The 19,893-nt window shown below is 39.9% G+C and overlaps 1 protein-coding gene and 1 pseudogene across 1 annotated transcript; both read right to left on the minus strand.

The window, feature by feature from the left end:
* Positions 1–3,559: 3,559 nt before the first annotated feature.
* On the minus strand, positions 3,560–6,087 carry LOC121445269 (nucleosome assembly protein 1-like 2). The gene has a single exon (XM_041647306.1). The coding sequence runs from the start codon at positions 5,706–5,708 to the stop codon at positions 4,326–4,328; it is 1,383 nt and encodes a 460-aa protein (XP_041503240.1). The 5' UTR covers positions 5,709–6,087; the 3' UTR covers positions 3,560–4,325.
* A 13,150-nt stretch (positions 6,088–19,237) lies between these two features.
* Positions 19,238–19,660, minus strand: LOC121445284 (annotated as a pseudogene).
* Between the last annotated feature and the right edge of the window lie 233 nt (positions 19,661–19,893).

Genomic DNA, 19,893 nt, shown 5'->3' on the forward strand with positions numbered 1-19,893 from the left:
CAGGCTGATCTCGAACTCACAGAGATCCGCCTACCTCTGCCTCCCAAGTGCTGGGATTAAAGGCTTTTTTAAAAATATTTATTTATTATGTATACAATATTCTGTCTGTGTGTATCCCTGCAGACCAGAAGAGGGCACCAGAGCCCATTACAGATGGTTGTGAGCCACCATGTGGTTGCTGGGAATTGAACTCAGGACCTTTGGAAGAGCAGGCAATGCTCTTAACCTCTGAGCCATCTCTCCAGCCCAATAATTCACTTTTAAATGCAAGCATAATCGAGCATGGTGGTGCCCACCTTTAATCCTAACACTCGGGAGACACAAGCAGGCACATCTCTGTGAGTTTGGGGCCAGCCTGGTCTAGAAAGCAAGTTCCAGGACTGCTAGGGCTATTGCACATAGAAACTCTGCCTCAAAAAAACAAACAAAAAATAACAAAAAAGCAAGTATAAAGATAATCAAGGTGAAATCATAATTTTAGGTTGTTTTTATGTTTTAATTATTTGTCTATTTTTATTTTATATGTGTGGGTGTTTTGCATGCATGTATGTCTATGTGCTGTATGTGCAATACCCATGGAGACCAGAAGAGGGTGATGGATTCCCCCTGGAACTGGAGTTACAGGCAGTAGTAAGCCACTTGATGTGGGTGCTGGGAACTGAATCTAGGTCCTCTGCAAGAGCAGGAAGTGCTCTTAACCACAGAGTAGTCTTTCTACCACAATTCAAAAAGAAATGTAAGTGTGTGAGAGTATATTTGTCTGTGTCTATGTATGGGTATGGGTATGCATGAGGGAAGGTGTATTTGTAAGTCAGAAGTGGGAGTCAGATCCCCTGGAGCCAGAGTACAGACAGTTGAGAACTGCCTGATGTGGAGGATGGAAATTGAACCTAGGTCCTCTGCAAGAATCTTATTACCTGATGAGTCATCTCTCCAGCTTCTAAATCCTATTTTTCATTTTTTATTTTTTTTTTATTTTCGAGACAGTGTTTCTCCGTAGCTTTTTGGTCCTGTCCTGGAACTAGCTCTTCTAGACCAGACTGGCCTCGAACTCACAGAGATCCGCATGCCTCTGCCTCCAGAGTGCTGGGATTAAAGGCATGCGCCACCACCGCCCGGCTTAAATCCTATTTTTTAAAACATGGTTCGGACCTAAACTCTGGTGCAGGACTATGGGATGGCCTAAGACTGATAGCCCAACCTCATGGCTTGAAAGATCCTTACACTAAAGATAAATCTAAACGAACCTCCCTCCTACCCCAAACTAGGGGAGCAATGGAGCCTCAAATTGTCTCCCTGAGAAAAAGATTAAAGAAAAAGGAAAAAGAAAAGCAATCCCTGACATCAAGAAACTGGCCTTGTTCATACTTGTAGGCCCTGTTATTCTGTTGTTGGACATAAGTCATTTTGTAGAATAACAACCTCACACAAGATTACTTGGGGAATGTAATAAAATGAGACAAAGCTAGGTCACTGAATTGTCTAAGCATATGCAAAATAAAAGGTCACTATGCTACGCTCCTGAATGTCAAATACCCCCATAGAGATGCTATGCACCTTTTTTTACATTGTGTGCACCTTTTTTTACATTGTGTGCGTGTGTGTGTCCACACACGCACACACACACACACATACCTGTGGAGGTCAGAGCACAACTTGCAAGAGTACATTATCTCCTTGCTTGTGTGGATTCTGAGGATCAAACTCAGATCATCAAGCTGAGTGGCAAGTGTCTTTCCGTGCTATCTTGCCAGACTTCAACTGCTTTACCAAGTATAACTCTATTATTTTCCTATTCTTCCCAGATACAGCATGATTAAGATTTATTGAAATACAACTCATAAATAGATCCAATTTTTTTGCCAGTGTCCAATCTAGAGCAACCCCCTACTTCCTTATATATGCCATCAAAGTACACAAAGACCAAATTCTGCATGGTGTTCTAACACTTATGCATCCATTCTATGGTCCTCTGTAATATGTGCTTGCTTTCTCTGCAGTGAGGACTAAAAAAGGCTTGGTGAACACTAGGTGCATTCCTTGCGTACATTTGACAGAAGGCACTGACAGGAAAATTATAGCAATGGGATCCTGGCCTGCTAATTGCCTGTTTATTTCTAGGCAAATACAGAAAAAGCACATTTACCATTCTAGCTCATGGAGACAACAGAAAAGGCCATGGGAAGCTGCAAGATGATAAGCATTTTCTTCGAAACAACAGGAGTCATCCATGTTTCTGATATTTATTATCTATTTATTTTTGCAACAGTGTCTCACATAGCCCAAGCAGATGTTAAACACCTTATATAGCTGAAGCTGGCCTTGAACTCTTTATCCTCCTGCCTCCACCTCCCAAGTGCTTGGATTACAGGTGTGCACCACCACCCTCAGCTTTAAAAATATTTTTTGTGTTCCTGATTTTTTTTAGTGCATAGAAGCAGTAACACGATAAAAAAAAGAAGCACTATTTGCAGCATGAGTTTGGGAGTATTAGTAAATTTCAAAGGTCAATATTAATTGTAGTAAAAGTGAACAGCTGTCTGCATTTACAAGATGCACAGTGGCAAAAAATCCTTTGTTTCTTTATGTGACAGGTTGTCTGTGTCCCTGCAGACTTCCACTTAATGCAATTTTAAAGAAAATCACCAGAGCATCTATTGTCATATTGGGGACAACTTGACTTTGAAGGTCCTGCTTGAAATGGAATAAAAAGGGCAAAGCTCCTATTTTCTTCCCCAGTTGAATCAGGCAGAAGCAAGAAAAATGGGTGTGCTGGAAACTTACCTCTCTGGGCCTCAGTCTGAAGGAGGAGGCATGTTCAATAGTGAACAGTGGAAGAATAAATCATACCAAAGCTTTTGTCCCACTTGGGTTATAATTCAGTGAAATCACAAACATGTGGGATGGAAGTGTAGGTAGGCAGCGATAACAAAAACAAGTTAGCATTTCCTCACTACTCACAACTTATATGTGACACAAAAGTGACCAAGAAGGCCCCTTATCCTGGAGGATGGATGTGATTCTTCAGAGCTTATCATAGGGAGAAGTCAAACATCTGAGTTTCCCCAAGGGACAAAGGCAAACTCAGCTCTGGATGGTCTGACTGTCTGTGTCCCACTGTTCCCAGTCAATGCTCCCTCCAGTGTCATAAGGTAATACATACAAATGATACTGCAAAAAGATAGATAAGAAATTTAAACTACAGGCTAGCATTTAGGAACCTGATATTTATAAAGAGTACTTACATTAATAAACAGCAATGAATTTACTGGATTGATTAAAATTAAGATTTTTGTTTCCCAGAAACCCAATCTAGATTAAAATTAGATCAATTATAAATAATTTTAGAATATATATGTTAGTGTGGGTAAATTTGCATTCAAGTATAAACACATACAAAAATAACTGTAGAAAAATCAAAATGTTAAGTGTTTATCTTTGATGGATGCTTTTGATTTTAATTAATGTATATTTTCAATATTTTGTATGTGTCCTCCAATGAACATACTTACTGCCTTTAAAATTCAAATGTTCAATTTTTAAAACATGAAACACCATGAAATTTTTATTTATTTTATTTTTCAGTGAAGGAACAGAATATGAACTATATTTTCAGAAATGGTCATGTCTATTTCACAAATGACTCAATATACTAAAAAAGAAAATTATACACTGTAATCACAATTTGCACAATTACACAGAACAATATTTGCAACTTTTGAAAATACTGTAACTCACACTTCAATGATGAACAGTAATTTCAATACAACTGAGTTTTAATATTTATCACAGTTACATACAATACAAGAGCCTGTGCACAAGCTATTTATTATCAATAATAAATGTGATTTTTGCCAGAAATTCTCAACCATATGCAGGCCTCTTATGCATTAAAGCTTTAAATTCTACTGTATATTTACTGCAAAAAGATACAGGCACAATAAAATTAAGCCCATTGATTAAAGCACTAAGAAATCAAGGGACAAAATAGCAAAACACTCGTAGGGGGATTACCAATATTTTCTTTGTAAATAAATAGCCTCATTTATCACTTCTAATAATATTCACAGCCACAGATAAATAGCTACATGGCACAAGGACTTCAGGAGAATTGCACTACACACTATATTAATGTCTTTAATCATTTGCCACAGTCTACATATTTTGAAAACATCATACCACTACAATGCAAGGTCAGATTAATTAGTATTTGAATTTTTAAACTGGCATGACAGGAAAAATACAGAACACAAGACTATAATTAACTGCTTATGTCTTCAGTAACTGCATGTAGGACAGCTAATTTCAGAAGCATCTACTCTGCTTTAGCGATCAATGTCTTCTACCAATGCCTCGAGATTTTTGCAACAAGCTTTAACCTCCTCAATTGCAGCCATCCAATCATCATAAATAATTTTGTCATAAATTTCATCATTTACTTCCCTAACTACACCCTCCTGCTGAGATTCAAGTGCATCACCTGAGAAAAATAACACTGATCTTGGAATTATGTAAGTACGTAAATTATGACCAAGTAAAAAATCATCATTTTCATCCCCTCCATTTAAGTTGATCCCATGAGGAGAGAAGAAATTGAAGAAAGATTCCTTCGGAAAATCTTCGGTCACAGTTCGGACTGTGCCCCAGATGCGATGTCTCTGTTTCTTCTTGATGGTCCTCAAAGTGACATTCTTTCCTTCATTCCAATCTATGTCGCAGCCGGTGGCATACTCAATGGCAGTTCCCCTGTAGGGGTGAGGATCATAGCATGAAAGCTTTGACTTAAGGACATAAGTCTTTGTCAACACCACATTCTTGAAATATTCATTGGGTTTGAAGTGGAATTCGAGTGTGAAGCTGAGCGGCTCCCCGGGTTCCGAAAGCTTCACTTTAATATCTGTCAGCAGCTTCAGAATAGGCTCGTCATACTTCTTAATCAAAGGAGTGATTGCTTCAACGTTTTTTAAAACAGTCAACCAAAAGTCCGGAATCCCCTTAGGATCCTCTTCGTTGCTCTCTTCTCCTCCGGTGGCCCCGGTGCTCTCATCTTCCTCCTCTTCCTCGTCGTCGTCATCATAGTCATAATAACAGTCCTCATAACCATCATCTTCATCCACATATTCATGCACCATGCCCTCTTCATTGCCGTTAGTCTCTTCCTCCTCATCCATCGCCTCCTCAAAATAGTCCTCACAGTCTGATTTATATGCACATTCCTCTTCTGTGGGTTCATAGACTGCATTGATGATCTGACGTCTTTTTTCCAGTAAAGGTTGATACATTTCAGCGAACTTCCTTTCAATGTCATGAAATTCCCTCAGGAATTTGGATTCCAAATGGGCAGCTCTTGTTTGAAGCTTTTTAAGAGCTAACACACGGTACTTAACTTTCACCGGGAGACTTTCAACAAAATCGGTATCTAAAAGATAACCGATAAGTCCTTTTGGACGATCTGCGTCAGAGTTCTCATCAGCATCCTCGCATTTCGCCGCACCTTCCCCGGACCCTGCAGCAGCTTCGTCACCTTTTCCCTCTTCCCCGATTCCAGCAGCAGCGGATTCTTCACCGCGTTCCCCGCCTTCTCCATGCTCAGCAGAGGCACCTTCACTGCGGTCCTGACATTCCCCCTGCCCCTCCGCCATTACCTGGCTACCAAGCTCTTCCTGGTTGGATTCAGACAGTTCCTTATGATCGGCTGACTCGGCCATTGTTTTCAAAAGATCACCTGCACTTATGATGGCTAAGCCCGCAGATCAGGAGACCTGACCTCTGCAGGAAGACTCACCAATTATAGCAGATGCGCGGTGGCCGGGCGGAGATGGACCAAGCAGTGGTAGCCGGAGTGCTGGAGTGATGACAAGCAGCGAGCAGTGGGGATAAAAGGCGGTGCTGAAGCTGGGATAGCAGGATTGAAGCCTGGTGGTCTGGGTGGAGACGCAGGGTTGCCTACGGCTGCTCCGATGGCTACTGAAGAAGCAGACAGACTGCAGAGAGCCGCAGTGGGCAGACCTGCGCAAACTGTCTCTCCAGCCACGCAGGGGCTGCAGGGATTGGGAGGGGGAGGTCGGACCCGGACCTGGTGCCGCAGTGTGATTATGCAATTGTCTGGGCTTTTTTTTTTTTTTTTCAAGTGTATGCAGTTTGCTGCGTCACCCCTTCCCTCCCACGACTCTTCTCTAATCTTATTTGCCAGGCTGTAGTGATTGACAAATCCTGAGCCAGTAAATTAGTAGATGAATCAAGTTTTCAACTCCACTTGCCTTCCCAGGTTCTCTAATATGGCTGATTCGTCCACCTATGACTCATCTTCCATCCCCTACCCTGTGGAATTTTGTCGAAATGCAGTGTCATTCATTCAGTTTCAACTGAAATTATGTTTTCATAATTTTAAAAGGCCTATAAGGAAACAGTGACTACAGCATCAGGGCATGAAAAATGAGCAAGGCATGCATTCATCTTCCGTCTGTCACTTTGGTTATAAGCTGAGGCTCTGGGGAAGAGAGGAGGGGGATGGAGAACCTTTGAGTTCTAAAAATACCAAAAATGAGCATAGGTGGTCTTTGGATGATGTAATTGGCTGTGCTTCAAACGTTCTGTATCCTGGTTTTCTGTGTTTTTCACAGCCTGTATGATTTTAAACTGGAAATTTTTCATAATATTTCCTGATGAAGGAGAAATGACAGATGAGTAGAAGTGAAATTTGGCGCTCTCTCTCTTTCTCTCTCTCTCTCTCTCTCTCTCTCTCTCTCTCTCTCTCTCTCTCTCTCTCTCTCTCTTTCTGTGTGTGTGTGTGTGTGTGTGTGTGTGTGAGAGAGAGAGAGAGAGAGAGAGAGAGAGAGAGAGAGAGAGAGAGAGAGAGAGAGACCTGTGTAAAAGAGCTATATGACTAGTGAGCATAGGAGAACAATAGCCCCAGTCCTAAACTGACTTTCCACTTTCCCTTTTGTGATGTTGCCTTAGCCTGTAATCACAGCACTGAGAAGGAAAACATGTTCAGGACCAGCCTACACATATAGCAGTTCTAGGTCAGCTTGGGCTCTCTCTCTCTCTCTCTCTCTCTCTCTCTCTCTCTCTCTCTCTCTCTCTCTCTCACACACACACACACACACACACACACACACACACACACACACCATATGATCAAGCAATTCTACCTCTGGATATATGTTTTGAGAGTTGAAAACAATCTCAGATGTTTGCACATCATGTCCGCAGCAGCACTTAACATTAGCAAAACGTTGGAAACAAAGCTGGAGAGATGGCTTTGCAATTAAGAGCACTTGCTGCTCTTCCAAAGGAACCAGGTGTGGTTCCCAGCATCACATGGTGGACCACAACTATGCTTCAGGTGATCTGATGTTCTCCTCTGACTGCTGCATGCACCACACACACGTTACATACATACATGCAAAAAACTTTTAAAGCTGGAAATAGCTACAACGTCCACTGATGGATCAATGGAGAAAAAATGTTGGATGGTAATTTCTATCAGTATGTTGCATATCTTTTAATACCTAATAGAATAGTGTTTTTGAAATACTTTTGAATCTTGATGATTCAATTTTGTGTGTGCATGTGTGTATATGCCTACATATACATGAGTGCATATGTATGTGGAGACCAGAAATAGATGTCAGATGCCTCCCTCAATCACTTGCCACTTAGTCTTTGAGACAGAGTCTCTCATTGATCCTAGAGCTCACTGATTCAGGTAGATTGACTGGCCAACAAACTCCAGGGATCCTTTTGTCTCTTGTACCCCACCAGTACTGAGATTATAAGTGCACTGCAGCAGCTGACTTTCATGTGGATAAATGAAGATACGAACTTAGGTCCTCTTGTTTGAAGAGCAAGTTCTTTACTGGATGCATCATCTCCCCAGCCCAATTTTATTTTTAGTAGACCATGTTTGATGTCATAAGTAATCTCCATGTAATCGAAGGTATCAGAGACTTCCTCCTGTGTTGTTCTTAAATATTTTTTCATGAGTAAGAAATCTCTTTGTAATCTAAGGTATCGGAGACTTCCTTCTGTGTTGTTCTTAAATATTTAAATATCTTCAGTGTAGTTCTGTAGATCTCTTTATGGATCTCTCTTTGAGTTAATTTGTGTATGTTGTGTTATTAGCTCTGGCTTAGTTTCCTGCAGGAAAAGATCCATTTGTCTCAGACAGTCTAAAAAGTTTTCTTCATACCTTAATGAATTATCTTGAAACTTTTATCATAAAATTAGTTGATCGTGTTATATTAGTGAGTCAAGCATAACCCCTATTTGTTTACTTCTTCAAAGCAAGTTCAGACTATTAGCTCAAAGCATGTCAGCATCAAACTCAAATTCTTATACAACTTTTACTATAGCAAAAATAATTATATTGGTGTTTTTATAGCCCATCAGTTACTCAAAAAAAAAGCATCTAACATCTGTTAGTCATAGATTAAACAAAGCTCTAACCAGAAGAGAGTCCAAAACCTCTACCTTTTAGAAGTCTGTGACCAAGGAATTCCTCATCTCACTGAAGAGCATCACCTATCCAGAAGCCAGCACTGCTTCACCTCTCCAAGAAAATGTTCTTATCCACTTCACCTTCTGAATCGTGTCCCTGTGGTATAATTTGGAAGAAGAAGGTCTCCTGTGGTCAGGGACATACCCTCTCAGTAAATTCTGTCCAAGCCTCACCCCACAAAACTTATTGTGCTGCAAAAACCTGTACCCATTTCTTTTTCCCTTGATTTGCCCAGATATCTTCCAACTCACCAGATCCCTAAATGTAAAGATTCCTTCTAGACTTTCAATTCTGTTTCATCAGTCTGCATATGCCTGTCCTTATTACCATGTCATCATGATGTCTTGATTGCTGCATCATGAATTAACTTTTACTGAAAAGTGCAAGTCCTTCTTAATTTTTTCAAAATAACTTTGACTTTTATGAGACTTTTGCAGTTCTATACATATTTTATTTATTTGTTTGATTTCTAAGACCAGGGTACACTATATAGCCCAGGCTGGCTTTGAACTATATATAGAAGCCAGGACGAAATCAAATTTGCAGCACTTCTGCTGAGTGCTGAGATTACAAGATCAACATATCTAGCTCACCATATATATTTATGTTCAGCTCCTCAGTTTTTTAGGGGGAGTCTAAAAATTTTGATGATGTTATATTGTATCAATAGATACATTTAGAAAGAATAGGTATTTTAACAATATAAAGTTGTACGTGAACTAAAGTAAATTCTTTCAGTCTGTTTTAATTTCTCTAAATCTGGAATTTCTCTAAAGCACCGTGTCCTGAAGTGAAGGCGTAAGTCACAAACAATGCCACACCAATTCGGGGTTATGATTATTAGGGTGGTATTTATTTAAAGGGGAAAAAACTTACAGATCACTGTCCCAGGCAACAGCCCTCTACGCAACCAGGAAAGGAGTCTAGTCGCCGGCGGAGCAGGAAGTGAAGAGAGAGAGGAGAGGGAAGTGGCCGCTTTTTTAAAGGGAGAGAAACCACGCCCCAATGGGCTGGTACCTCAGCAGTGATAGGCTGGAGGAGTGGGAGGACCTCCCGCAACACCTCCCCCTTTTGTTTAAATAAGAGAGTTCTAAACCTACTATTAAATTATATACAATAAGTACAAATATCCTATTCTAACTAGCTTAGGTCTTGTATAATAAATAACTTGGCCAAGTCATGAGAGAAAGTAACTACATTTATATAGTCTTCAACCCCATCGAAGATCTGAGAAGGGAAATAATGTTACTTGGGTAATTAGGAAGTTCAGTAAAACAACTTCCAAAACATGCAACAAATTACAGAGACAACTAGCTACCTGGGCAATCACCCAAAGTCACATTAGCAGCGTTGAAGCAACCAACTTTGGCTAAGGCCTAACATAACTGACATACCATTTTCTAAGGCAAGCAACTTTTCAAAACTATCTTACCCTGTCTTGGCAGGATATGAAAGTCCTGTTTTATCCATTGATGCATGCTCTGTATCTTTGTCAGTTGTTGAGGTATGGGCATTTCTTTGCCCAAACGCCAGTTCTGCCAAAAAGAAAGGCTCCAGGTGGAGTGTCTTTGGTGCTCAACATTCTCTCGGGAATAGAGTGGTGTTGCCAGGAGCAATTGTGTCTCACTACCACAAAACTCTGAGTTAGATTAAAGGCCATTTTCTACAGCTCTTCGAAGAAGTTGAAGATTATCTATCTATACTGAGTATAATCTCTATATATCTAAAGAACCTGATTAGTCTATTATAAATGACAAACTTAGATGACTATTGGTCTATATAATTCTCAATATCTATCTAACTTAAAGACTAAGACAATAAACGACTGTGAAACAAATGAGGACAATGACCTCCAAATATAAACAATGTACAAATATACATTGCAGTAGGTAAATATATATCAATACACAATCATTATATAAGTATCTTAATCAGAGGTAGAAATGTACACTGCAATATGGTAAATATATACTATATATATATATATATATCAATACAATATATGTCAATACATAAAAAAAATGTTTTAAACAGAGGTAGAAACATGCATGCGTACAATAGTCAATATAATTTAACTTTGTATCAATATACAAGAATCTATACCAATGTATTTGTCTAAAAACAGTAACTCACAATTACAAATCTATTATCCCATCATCCCTCTTTTTTTTTTTCCAAAATGATCCCTGAGCGTATAAAATTCCTCCCCCAACCCTCAATCGTATACTAATTATAATCAACCCCTAAATGATGTCCCTAAACCCAAGGGCAAGTTTTACTGGGAAAGGGGACGTCGTCCTCTAGAATTACTTCCAGCTGTCATGGGGGCGACGTTCTTTCTGGGGGATCCTGTGAAAGTAAAATGATGGTTAAATTTCAAGATCAATGTCTTTTAAAATTGCCAATAGTCTCTGATTATTTTGTGCAGGTCTGGCCAAAATGTTGTATAAGATGTGCACCATTTCAGCTAACCAAGTTGGAACTGTCTTGTGCAGCTGGTACCAAAAGCAAGTCTTGTAGTAGCGCTATCAGTATCATGACGTCATATCAACCAGGTGGAGTTGTTGTTATGGGGCCCCATCTTCTTCCTGGAAACTTCAAATGTCACTTCAGGAAAAACTCATTGTTCATTATGAAAAATGTAAACATTAATCATATAGACATATATAGACATATATATATATATATTCAATGAAAGACATGATAGATATATTCAATGAAAAGTATGATAGATATGAAGAAAAGCAAAGATGTTTTCTAAACTCATATTTCTTTCTGTCCCACATCATGGCTCTTGACATGAGACAGAAACTCCAGAAACTCTGGGTTTTTCTCTTACTAACAGGCTTGGAATTGGAGAGGGACTGAGCCAGAGTCCAACTTCAAAACCAGCTTTATAAATTTAGAAATATGGTTTAATATTACTTACACAACCGATTCAGTTGTCTTGATATTTCCTATTGGGCAGGTATTTTTCCATCTGTCAGTATCCAAACATCCAGGGTCCCTTGAATTTCTCAAAAATGAGTGTTTTCCTGTGGAGATAAGAACAGAACCCTGCCCCCATTCTATATGTTTTTCTTACCACCTGTATGAATATCATCATTGTGGATGAGTTGTCATTTCTCCTTTCCAAGAGGTTTCTCCTCTTCAAATCGAAACTTTATTAATTTTGATGGTATCCATAATTTTTCTTCTCCTGTGGAAACAAGAGCAAAACCCCTTCCCCAACGTAGCACATCTCCTGGCTTCCACTGAGAGGTCAGCACATCTTTGAAATAAATCGGTTGATTTAGTTCAGCAGACTTTTCCATTATCCAATGTCTTTCTGCTGCTGTCGTTCCTTTCTCATTAGCGTTAAGAAAATTCAAGGTTAATAAAGCATTATGTAATCTATTTCTGGGGGTATTTTCAGTCCCTTTCTGTTTCTTCAGCATATCCTTTATAGTACGATTTGATCTTTCTATAACTGCCTGACCTGTAGGATTATTTGGTATACCTGTAATGTGTTTTATATTATAATAATCAAAAAAGCGTTTCATTTTCTTAGATACATATGCTGGACCATTATCTGTCTTTATTTGCGCAGGTATACCCATGATGGCCATAACTTCCAATAAATGTGTGATTACTGAATCAGCCTTTTCTGAGCTCAGGGCTGTAGCCCATTGAAAACCTGAATACGTGTCTATGGTGTGGTGTACATATTTTAATTTACCAAATTCCATAAAGTGGAACACATCCATCTGCCAGATTTCATTTCTCTTAGTACCCTTTGGGTTACTCCCTGCAGGCAACGGTGTTTGATTATAGAAAGAACAAGTAGGACATCTCTTTATAATGTCCTTAGCTTGTTGCCAAGTAATGGAAAATTCTTTCTTTAGGCCTTTACTATTGACATGATGCTTCTTATGAAATTCCGAGGCCTGCAACACACTTCCAATCAATAATTGATCAATCTCAGCATTGCCTTGGGCTAGAGGACCAGGCAGACCTGTATGGGACCGGATGTGTGTTATGTACATCGGACAAAGCCTGTTCCTGATTATGTCTTGTACCTGGATAAACAATGAAGTCAACTCTGTGTCATCTGGTATAAATTCAGCGGTTTCAATATGCAAGATAACTCTTTCTGCATATTGTGAATCTGTAACTATATTAAGAGGTTCTTTAAAATCCCTTAGCACCATAAGAATGGCATATAATTCTGCCTTCTGGACAGAATTATAAGGGCTTTGTTCCACCTTACTCAATTCATCTGACTTGTAACCTGCTTTCCCTGATTTATTTGCATCAGTATAGAACGTACGGGCTCCAGTTATTGGAGCATCACGTACAATTCTAGGAAGAATCCAAGAAGTTCTTTTTATGAGATTAAGTCTATCACTTTTGGGATAGTTGCTATTAATTTCTCCCAAAAAGTTAGCACAAGCTCTTTGCCACGGTTCATTGTCTTCCCATAACTTTTTTATTTCTTCAGTAGTAAAAGGCACTATAATTTCTGCTGGGTCTATACCTGCTAGTTGACGAAGTCTCAGCTTACCTTTTATAATTAATTCAGAGACCTTTTCCACATACGTTTTTAATTTTTTACTTGGTTTATTAGGTATAAATATCCACTCTAAAATAATATCTTCCCTCTGCATTAGAATCCCTGTAGGAGAAATTCTGGAAGGCAATATGACTAGGATGCAGCTAAGATTTGGGTTCACCCTATCCACATTTGCCTCCTGTAATTTTTCCTCAATCATTGTCAGTTCCTTTTCTGCTTCAGCTGTCAGTTCTCTTGGACTATTCAAATCTTTATCACCATCTAAGGTTTTGTTTAAATGAACTATTAGATCAGGTGTTATCCCAACAGCTGGTCGTAGACTGGAAATGTCTCCTAACAATCTTTGGAAGTCATTAAGAGTCTTTAACCGGTCTCTCCTAATTTGTGCCTTTTGCGTTTTAATTTTCTCTAACCCTATTCTGTAACCTAGGTAATTAATAGAATTTCCTCTTTGAATCTTTTCAGGGGCAATTTGTAATCCCCACCTAGGCAAGACTTTCTTTACTTCTTCAAACATCCTTTCTAAAGTATCTTTATTTGAATCAGATAATAAGATGTCATCCATGTAATGATAAATGATGGACTTGGGGAATTGTTTACGAATTATTTCCAATGGCTTACTTACAAAATATTGGCACAGTGTAGGACTATTGAGCATACCCTGTGGGAGGACAGTCCATTGATATCTCCTATTAGGCTAAGAATAATTGTAAGTAGGCACTGTGAAGGCAAATTTTTCTCTATCCTTTTTTTGTAACGGTATAGTGAAAAAACAATCTTTCAAATCAATAACTATAAGAGGCCATCCTTTTGGTAACAGAGAAGGCAAAGGAAATCCAGATTGTAGTGGGCCCATAGGTTGAATTACTTTGTTGACAGCTCTTAGATCTGTCACCATTCTCCATTTACCAGATTTCTTTTTTACAACAAACACAGGAGAATTCCAAGGGCTGGTTGATTCTTCAATATGGTGAGCATCTAGTTGCTCTTGCACCAGCTGTTCCAATGCCTGTAGTTTATCTTTAGCTAGAGGCCATTGTTTGGTCCATATTGGCTTCTCAGTTAGCCATTTTAAAGGTAGGGCCGTTGGTACCTCTAAAGGTTTGGTATTTGCTGTATGTTCTTGTACAGCCTGAATGGCTGGTGACCTTTTTCCATAATACCTCATCATATCCTTCCCAGAATTATGAGTTCCTGGAAATACAGGAATGTTAATCTGGGTATTCCATTGCTGCAGCAGGTCACGGCCCCATAAATTTATGGCAATATTGGCTATATATGGCCTTAGTCTTCCTATTTGCCCTTCAGGCCCTATGCATTCAACCCATCTTGTGCTTTGTTTTACACGAGATAGGGTTCCAATTCCCAGGAATTGAACATCTACCTCTTGAAGAGGCCAATTCGGATGCCAAGGTTCTGGGGTAATGATACTTACATCCGCACCTGTGTCTAATAAGCCTTCAATAAAAGTGCCATTTATACAGACTCTTAGCTTTGGTCTTTGATCATTAATAGAAGTCTGCCAAAATATACGTTTACTCTGTCCTATTGGGTTTTTTGACTCATCCTCCACACGTAATTCTTCATTTAGACCAGTATTACTTTTTACAGCAGAAATTGGAGCTTTTAATTTTCTTGGTGAGGCACGTTCTCCACTGTGACTGGGAATGACTGGGCCACTGTTGGCATGGGGGCCTGCGAGAGGCCCCCCAAGGAGTTTCCCGATGATATCGGATTGCCCCGTCTGTCTGTTGTTGACCTACATTCGTTGGACCAATGCCTGCCTTTACCGCATCTCCTACATATACCTGAAGGCCGAGGTCTCCTATTTTTGTCATTCCCAGAAGAGATATTATTCCTAGAAATTCTTTGCCTGCAATTCCTTTGCAAATGTCCTAATTTACCACAATTAAAACACCTGGCAGTTTGATGTCTCCTCATTGCTTTGGAAATCGCTTCTCCTACCCAAGATTCATCATTATAGCTAAACGTCTCAACATTCATCGTATGCTGAATCCATTCATCCATAGGTGCTGATCTAGACTTTAAAGGCCCAATTATCTTTTTGCATTCTATGTTTGCATTCTCAAAAGCTAGAGATTCAAGAAGTATTCGTCTAGCTTCTGAGTCTGTTACCCCTATGTCCAGAGCCTTAATTAATCTTTGCAAAAAGTCAATAAAGGGTTCTCTCTGTCCCTGCCTAATTCTGGTATATGATTCAACCCTTTTTGCTGGATCTTGTATCCTATTCCAAGCATTTAAAGCTGCTTGGTGGCATAGACACAGTACTTCATCGTCATAAAGAGCTTGGACCTGTGGATCAGCATATTCTCCTGCACCAAGAATTTGATCTTGGGAAACCTCAATACCTTTTGCTCTTCCTTGCTGTTCCATATGTTTGGATTCTTCTCTGAAATAAATTCCGAACATCAAGGAAGGTCCATTATCTAAAACTGCAGACACTAACTGATGGAAATCATGGGGAGTAGCTCTAGCATTAGAAGCCCAAGTCCTTATCATTTCCTTTACATATGCATTGTGCAAGCCAAAATTAACAACAGCTTGCTTAATTTCTTTCAGATCATTCATTGCTATTGGCGTCCATCTAGCTTCTCTGACTCCCTTTGAGCCTTTAGAAGTTGATGCTTTTTCAGAATTAAGTATAGGGTATGTCGCTAGAACCCTGGGTAAGCCAGTTCTAATAGCTGGTGGAGGCCTTATATCCTGTCCTTGTGTCTCCTTACTCTGTTCACCAGCTGTAATAATTTCCCCAATCTTTTCAAATCTTTTTATCATTGTCTCTCTTAAATCCTGAATCTCCTGACCTGTATATATTTCCAGTGATTTCACTGAGGTATCAATTTTTTGGTCCCCATTCTGCACCTGTGATTCCAAAGCTTTAATTTTTTCCTTCAAAGATAACATGTCCTCCTTAAACTTTTCTTGTATATCATGTAGATTCCCATCTTGGAGGTACATTCTGTCTGTTACCTTATCAAAACTTTGTGATAAAGTCTGAACGTCAAATTCAACAGCCTGAACCCTTTCAGGTAACTTTCTAATACCCTTGGATATGGAATCAATTTTGTCTGTCATAGTATCCACTTGTTCAGATAACCTCTGATTTTCAATAATTTTAATCCTGTCAATTAGTTGTTCATTATTAGTTCGTAAAGATTCTATCATTCTTAGGAGTGCCATATTCTTCTGTTCATTATTAGTACGTAAAGATTCAATCGTTCTTAGGAGTGCCATATTCTTCCTTAATGATAGAATATGGAAAAGAAAACTGAAGGCTAGTAACAAGCAAATTAAGGTATCCCCATAATCATATAAACCTTGTATGATGTAATTCATTGTATTAGTAAATATAAATTTACTAATCCATTGTATTAGTGAAAACAAAGCAGTAAAATTTGCGTTAGAAACAAAAACTGCAATATTACCTATTATCCAGAAGGTGGCGCTGTTGCAGAGTCGCGGTGAAAACATGGTCCTGTTTCAGTGCCTTAGTAGATGTTAAAAACTGGAAAATGCAAGTTTCTCAACAAAATAAATCTAATTAAATCAATTCCTGAGACGGAACAAGTCACCCTGAGGGGTTGCAGCTTTCAGCAACCACATGCTCTGGTTCGTGCCACTTAAGAGCTGTACTTGCAAGGGAGATTTAAAAATGACTCAGAAAAGAGCAAACCAGGCGGCCAGAGACTACACGGGCCTGTGGAGTTTAAATCCAAGTGGGGAGTCCAAGGCCTCTGGCGGCTGAGGAAGGAGGGGCTCCCGCCAAGCCGAACTAGAGCCCGCCAAGCCCGCGGCCGCCAAGCTGAACTTGTGCCCGCCAAGCCCGCAGCCGCCAAGCCGAACTTGGGGCCGCCGCGGCTGGGAGTGGGGAAAGGAGAGGTTCTAAAACCAAACGTTGGGCGCCAAAATGAAGGCGTAAGTCACAAACAATGCCACACCAATTCGGGGTTATGATTATTAGGGTGGTATTTATTTAAAGGGGAAAAAACTTACAGATCACTGTCCCAGGCAACAGCCCTCTACGCAACCAGGAAAGGAGTCTAGTCGCAGGCGGAGCAGGAAGTGAAGAGAGAGAGGAGAGGGAAGTGGCCGCTTTTTTAAAGGGAGAGAAACCACGCCCCAATGGGCTGGTACCTCAGCGGTGATAGGCTGGAGGAGTGGGAGGACCTCCCGCAACAGCTACCCACACCCAAAATAATCACACAGAAACTGTATTAATTACAACAACGCTTAGCCAATCACTTAAGTGTTTTGATAGCTAGCTTTTATATCTTAAATTAACCCATTTCTATTATTTTATGTTTTACCTCATGGCTCATGGTTTACCAGTACTGGCGCATGGGTGTTTTTCTCCTCTGGTGGCTACGTGGTGTCTCTCTGACTCTGCCTTCTTTCCTCCTCTATCTGCTTGGAATTCCTGCCTTTCTCTGTTCTGCTAAGCCACTGGCCAAAATATACTTATTCATTAACCAATAAAAGCAACACATATGTAGAAGAATTTCCTACATCATATATGGCCATTTCTCAGAAAATTGGAAGTCAATCTATCTCAAGACCCAGCTATACTGTAACTCTTGGGCATATACCCGAAGGACACTCAATCATACCAAAGGACACTTGCCCAACTATGTTCATAGTTGCTTTATTTGTAGTACCCAGAACCTCTCATTCTTGGCCTGCTTTCCATAAGCAATTCTGTGCTGGGTGCACAGGGGCTGTTTGAGCAGGGAGCAGACTGTGTAAGAAGGGAGAGAGAAGTTACTAAGTCATTTGCTGCCTGGTTCTATTTAAGTGGACAAGTAAAATTAAACTCCTGGGACTGGTTTTGAGGATGAAACACAATGCTGTACAAATAGATATATTCAAGAAGTAAAATGGGACACTTGGCCAAGATCCTAGCAAGAATCTGTCTCCCTACTTTGCCGCAGGCTCAGTCCATAGAAACATGTTGTTTCTTGTAATATGCACCCCGAAACTTCTGCTTTCCTTATTTCCCTGACCTTTTGCAAGACCAAGTGTCCTTTGGCAGCCATATTTCTGCACTTCTAACATGCTAGCTGTTGTTGCCCTTAATATTCTTAATATATGATTAAGGTCTTCATTCTTCAATATAAACTATGCTGTTTCTTGTAAACTATTTCATATGCTGCTTGTTTGTGAAATGAAACCTCAGACAAGCTCAAAATGGAAAGATGTATAGGGTAGGATCTTGAAAAGATGGTTGCTCTCCCATTCTCATGCAATGTTGTTTACAACAGACATGGAGCAACCTCAGTGTTTTTTTTAAACAGGTGAACATTAAAGAAATCTAGGTATGTACATACAATGGAATGTATTTTTAGCTTTAAAATTGAAGAAAACACTGCTGTTTGTGATGGCAGGAATGAACGAACCTTCAGTGTTGCGGGAGGTCCTCCCACTCCTCCAGCCTATCACCGCTGAGGTACCAGCCCACTGGGGCGTGGTTTCTCTCCCTTTAAAAAAGCGGCCACTTCCCTCTTCTCTCTCTCTTCACTTCCTGCTCCGCCTGCGACTAGACTCCTTTCCTGGTTGCGTAGAGGGCTGTTGCCTGGGACAGTGATCTGTAAGTTTTTTCCCCTTTAAATAAATACCGCCCTAATAATCATAACCCCGAATTGGTGTGGCATTGTTTGTGACTTACGCCTTCAGGTAGCTGAAAACAAATGAGTGGGCTCTGCCTACACATATAGATTTCCAAAGTGGCTGTACAAGTTTATATTCCCACAAACAGTGGAGGAGTGCTCCCCTTGCTCCACATCCTCTCCAGCATGAACTGTCACTTGTGGTTTGTGTGTGTGTGTGTGTGTGTGTGTGTGTGTATTTCAAATTTTATTAAACTTATTTACCTGAAATTTGTTTACAGAGAGGAAAAACAGATACAGGACTTCGAGTAGCTTATGGGACAGTCATTATCTTTTAAAAATATTCTTCTTTCTTCTACACACACAATCTTTCCTTTTTACAGAATAAAAGCTAGATGCAAACTTTTGATGTAAACTTATCTCATTGTTAACTCTGTTGATGAAGATGGGAGACAAACTTGTTCATAGTTCAGTTAAATGACACAAACAAAAGCTGTTCCCGCAGACACAAACATGCCCATGTCTCAGTAGGACTGTGTGCTTTGCCTTCACACCGCTTCACTTCTTCTTCCCTTTTCCCTTTTTACTGTCCGCTCCTTGCTGAAGACTTGGGTCAGCACCTCCTGTTTTTTGTGTCCTTGTTTTTAGCTTAGTTATCATTTCTGCTACACACAGCATCACTGACTTACGTGACAAGAACTGGACAAGACGGAGGCTTCCTGTTTGAGCTGAACCTGGACTCTGCCTCTGTACTGAACATCACGGTTCCATTCTCTGGAGTACATTTTGTTTTCCTCCTGAAATACGTTCAGTCCGACTGCTGAGCATACATCCTGAATCTCAGTAGGTAGGGTTTTCTACAGCCTTACTTATGGAAATCTGCCTCCCCTCCACTGTGGTCTTCTTAGTATTTAAATAAGTGGAGTAGATACAAATAAACCTGTCCTGGTTGGCTGGGGACCGCCTGGCTGCGCAAGCCATCTCCACAGGCATCCCCATAGCCCTGCCAGCCCACCAGCCCGAAAACCAGATCCACTTCTCTTTTATGACCTTAGCCATTCTGACAAGTGTAAGATGGAATCTCAGAGTTGTTTTGATTTGTATTTTCCTGAGGGCTAAGGATGTTGAACATTTCTTTAAGTGTTTCTCAGCCATTTGATATTCTACTACTGAGAATTATCTATTTATATCTTATTTATTGGATTATTAATATT

This window comes from Microtus oregoni, unplaced genomic scaffold, assembly GCF_018167655.1.
Source record: "Microtus oregoni isolate MIOR12 unplaced genomic scaffold, Mior012 000171F_ref0000002, whole genome shotgun sequence".
NCBI lineage: Eukaryota > Metazoa > Chordata > Mammalia > Rodentia > Cricetidae > Microtus > Microtus oregoni.